We start from the raw sequence: 4,832 nt of genomic DNA on the forward strand, positions 1-4,832 counted from the left end.
TACTGAAATGAAGTAAATTTAACAACCTGGACATAACCTGTTTTATAAGCTTAAAATGATGACTGGAGATACCAACTGAGTCTTATAATAATTTCACAAAAATCGAAAGAAATAAATCTAAAAGAAGATAATATAAGGAGAGCGATTTAGTACAACAGGAACCAGTTTCCTCAGAGCAATAAACTTGATTGGATTACGAGCTGCCCAGACCAGATGGGGTCTAGGAAGAGAGTAGTTCGAGATTTAAGCGCAATAACTGATGCCCTTTCTGGAAAGCCGAGACAGGAAAGGTATGGTGAGATGATTTATAAAAAAAAAAAAAAAAAAAAAAAAAAAAAACATTTAAGGAGAAAGGGAACAAAAATTTTGATATACAACCAGAAAGCCTTTTAAGGCCAGAAATAAAATTATAAACAGTAACTTCAGTTAGCAAGGTCTTATACTGTTAAGACAGTCTCAGTGAACTCTTTAAAGACACCAAGACTAACTGAGATTGATTTATCGACTGCCAACACATAAGAAAATTACCAAAAACACATCAGTCTAGCCTGGAGCAATTAAATCAGTTTTCACAACCTGTATAAGTGATCCAGGGGTAGAAAATTCACATCTGTGGTGGTGTAGAAGTGGCAATGACCTTCCGAAATCATATCAGTTTAGATAATAGAGAAAGTTACCAATTTAATCATATCTCAGAAACTGTAAACGTAATCCCACAGTAGAAATTCACACGAGAGGAAGTCTAGAATTGGTCATGACACTCTTTAGAAGGAAAAATCCTTTTAAATTTACCTCCATCACCACAAGTAGAGAAGTAACATTCTTACACACACACACACACGGAAACACATCCACACTTAAGAGGGAAAATGACAGTAACTTTTCCTTAACTCTTTTGCACTCCAACTCATTACGGACCTAAAAAAAAAAGTCTTGGAGGGAAATCTGAGCTCTTCTTGGACTTTTCTGACTGGAGACTGGGGCTATTTTGATTATGTACACAGACGATGAATGTAGCAGAATGGGCAAATTTGCGTGAAGTTAAGTCGTAGGATTTTATGCAAATAAATCCTTATAAGTGGTATCAATGTGATGGATTTACCTCAACTTCCGTTTCCTTAACGTATTAGAGACTTCTATCGAAGTATGATTTATACTTGTATACATTACTCATATATATATATATATATATATATATATATATATATATATATATATATATATATATATATATCAATTCAAGCTACAAATGTCCTTTAATATCTAAATTCACTTTACCTCCCAAATGATATATTTTCATATATGTACCGAAGGGGAATTTTTGTTTTAATTGATAATAATTTCGTCCCCCATGGGATCGAACCACCGTCCAAGTGGACGGGGACGAAATCAGGACAGTCAGTGACGCTATCCAATCAGCCATTTGGGAGGTAAAGTGAATTTAGATATTAAAGGACGTGATTTGTTGAATTGATATATAAAATGGATTCACGGTTCGATGTGATAATTATTCATATATATATATATATATACATATATATTATGATGTATTTTATATAGTGTTTTTGAGGTGCATAAAGGCAATTCTCAGTTCATATTAAACTGTTTAAAATCTATTATTTATTAGCTGGAAAGATTAATAGCAGGGAGAGAGAGAGAGAGAGAGAGAGAGAGAGAGAGAGAGAGAGAGAGAGAGAGAGAGAGAGGATAAGGGTCACAAAGAAAACGAACCCCACCCCTGAACTTCCTTCGTTGGCCAGTAACTTGACAATTCAGAGCAATAACCCTACATAGAGGTATTGTGAGGACTGCTATACCAATTCACTATTGCCTTCCATGGCATTTAGGCAGCTGTGGGCGGACTGTTGTCCCTTCTAATTGGTGTGGGTGACCAAAATGGACCAGCGACAATGTATATAGTTACGGTGCATTAAGTTCTGTTGAGCATTTGGAGTGCTCTGGTCAAACTGAAGATCAGAAAGGGTAACAACTATGTGACAAATGGCTATTCTGTGTTGGGTCAGGATACTCAAAGTGAGAGAGCAGTTGATCACTGTAGTTTGTGATAAGTGTATAAGAGGAATCTGCTGTTCTGTCACAAGCAGACACAATTGTTATTTTAAACACATATAAACATATAAATCTAGCATATTTATAAACACTTGTCCATAATATTCGGTGCACTGTATATTACTTTTTTCAATGATAAAAACATATTTAACTAGAATCTGAGGCAATATAAAAATAGTTGAGAATGAGAAACTGTGTTCTCAGTGTTAACATCAAGATTAAAACAGTTTATTGATTAAAGATAACTGACAAAATATTAATTGAAAAATACCCAGATAAGAACTTTAAAGGTAGTTTTGTAAAAAGAAATGTAAAAAAAAAAATATCAAGAAGAGGTGGCAGTAAATATTAAAAAAATCTGTTGTTGTTTGAGAATTAACATAGATAAAAAATTTACCATATTAGCGTCCGATATTCCTGTTATTTTTCATAACCTTGGAATATTTTCTCATTTTCACGCTTACCATTCATGAAACTTATATTTATACTAATATTGATACCTATATTCATGGTGACAATTACAATTGAAAAGTGAAAACATAAATAAAATACTAATGATACCTTTATTCTTTCTTTGCAGGTCATGACATAATCACAGCAGTGCCGATCAAATTCGGTATATACTACGCCATCCTCCTGGCCCTCTGTGGATTCCTGGTGCCCCTGTTTGTCCTCATCTGGATATACGTCCGAATGTACAGGGCAGCCCAAAGAAACTCGGCTAGGACGAGAAGACACAGCCTGGGCCACAACCCGAATGAAATCATTATACCCGAGTGTCCCTCCACCCCAGATTCAGGGAACCAGAACTCTGTCCGGTGTAAGACTCGACTCCACAGGCGTCGCTCTTCCAACACCAGCATCTCCTCGCTCTTCTTCAGAGAGGAAGGGCGGGCTGTCAAGACTGCTGTTATCGTGATTGCCTCCTTCATTGCGTCCTGGTTCCCCTACTATGTGTTCAGGATCTGCGAGGCCGGAGGTTGGATCAAGGATGTCCCGTACATAGACGAGATAATCAACTATGTGGCGCTCTCCTCCTCCTGCACAATGCCTTTCATTTACGTGTACCGGAACGAGACAGCCAGCAAGGAAGCCTTAAAAATCATATGCTGGTGGCGGCCTCCCAGCCCGGCCACCCCAGCTTTTCTTTCCGAGGTCCTCGTCCACCCGAAAAGGAAAACTGGGAAATGGCCCATCCACCAAACACAACCGGTTTCGAATCATAGAGCCCGACACAGCATCACTGTACAGCTACGCCACGGAGTGTGGAGCCTGCGGTCACAATCAGCTGGTGTGTTCTTTGAGGAACGGCAGGCCTGTCACGTCTCCGCTCCCACCTGAGCCTAGGAGGGACCAGCCCTAGGCGAGAGAGTACAGTTTCCTTCAAGCTGACGCCCATGGACAGGCCATCCTCTCGCTGTCGTCAGTGTCTGAGGCAAGACTCTGCTTCCTCGGCATCATCGGATGACCCTCTACTGAACGAGTGTTTCCGCCATCACAGAACCTCTAATCCATCAGTTAGATGGACCAGACCAAGGATGTCTAATGGGTCTGTTGCCACCAGAAGTGACTCTCTGGCATCAACTAATTCCTCAGTGCTCAGTGCAGGGTTACAAAGGTGGCCTATGAGGCGTTATTCTACTGTGTCAACAGACAGTGGAGGCCACCATCACCAGACGAAGCGCCATCAAGAAGACCTGGAAGAAGAGTCTTCTCTAAGGGCGGGCTGAACCCAGGCCAGAGATCCCTCTTCTTGGAGAGTGAAGAAGACTCTTATGAGGCTAGTGGTAACCAGCCAGAGATCCACGGTTACGCCAACCCATTCAGACACCCGCGCCTGAGTCATCGGCAGGAGTCCATTGGTTCCTCTGTCAGGTTTATCTGGGAGATCGAAGAGGGCGACGGCCTGGACGATGATTCTACAGAACCTGAAGGGCACGACGCCCCAATTAGGTGACCTTTAGCCAGGTCACCATCCCTCATGAACTTGGCCAAAGTCTGTCAAACAGACGATTCTGTGGAATCTTCCCGACTGACCACATGGAGGATGTCAGTGTAAATAACTCATAATGTCTTTTGTATTCAGTTCCAATTTCTATGTGATCTCATTTACCTAATAAGCAAGATACTAGGACATTGTGAAAAGCAAGTATATAATGAAAATAAGTATATATATATATAATTATGTATATGGATATATGTCTTTCCGAGCTTCAAGCTTCTAATATATATATTACACTACATATACATCTTACAAGCACACGAAAAGAGTATATAAATTCTCCATACTAAACAAACATGTAGATCCAAGAAGCCTAACTGCACGTTTAGATGCTTAGGCCTAATAATCAGTGTTGCAAAAGTCAGACCAGTCATTAGACCTACTCTAGGTTGCACCCGTTGTTCCCTTACAGCGAGCATGACCCAAACCTTCCCAGAGGAACCTAGACGACACAAGATAACTCTTCAAAACCAGAATGTGCTGATGTAAATAGTTTTCATTATATTTTTTTACCGACGCTTCGTATTTAAGTAATGTGATACGATGGAGCTATATATATATAGGCCTACACTTGCTAATTTATTCCTTCTGTTTCTAGTCAGAGTTTCTAGTCCAGAGTAAGAGAAAATAAGAATATAAAAGGAAAAATTTGGGCATAATACATATCACTCAGGCAAAACAAAAGTGTAAACATGAATGATGAATAATCCCTTAACAAAAACGTGCGTTGAAAGTTGTGACAACCAGGTGCTGTTAACTG

The 4,832-nt window shown here is 39.6% G+C and overlaps 2 protein-coding genes across 2 annotated transcripts in view; both read left to right on the forward strand.

Annotated features, from left to right (window-relative positions):
• Positions 1–4,493, forward strand: part of LOC135202575 (beta-3 adrenergic receptor-like) — a 54,721-nt gene extending 50,228 nt beyond the window's left edge. The window contains 4 exon segments of the mRNA XM_064232079.1: positions 2,651–3,285; positions 3,287–3,420; positions 3,422–3,794; positions 3,797–4,493. Coding sequence (XP_064088149.1) covers positions 2,651–3,285; positions 3,287–3,420; positions 3,422–3,794; positions 3,797–4,027 — 1,373 coding nt within the window. The 3' untranslated portion in view covers positions 4,028–4,493.
• LOC135202581 (uncharacterized) overlaps positions 4,402–4,832 on the forward strand; it is a 6,313-nt gene continuing 5,882 nt past the window's right edge. Inside the window, exon 1 of the mRNA XM_064232092.1 lies at positions 4,402–4,432. Within this exon, the coding sequence (XP_064088162.1) occupies positions 4,402–4,432 (31 nt within the window). The remainder of the gene's footprint in view (positions 4,433–4,832) is intronic.

This window comes from Macrobrachium nipponense, chromosome 24 (assembly GCF_015104395.2).
Source record: "Macrobrachium nipponense isolate FS-2020 chromosome 24, ASM1510439v2, whole genome shotgun sequence".
Taxonomy (NCBI): domain Eukaryota; kingdom Metazoa; phylum Arthropoda; class Malacostraca; order Decapoda; family Palaemonidae; genus Macrobrachium; species Macrobrachium nipponense.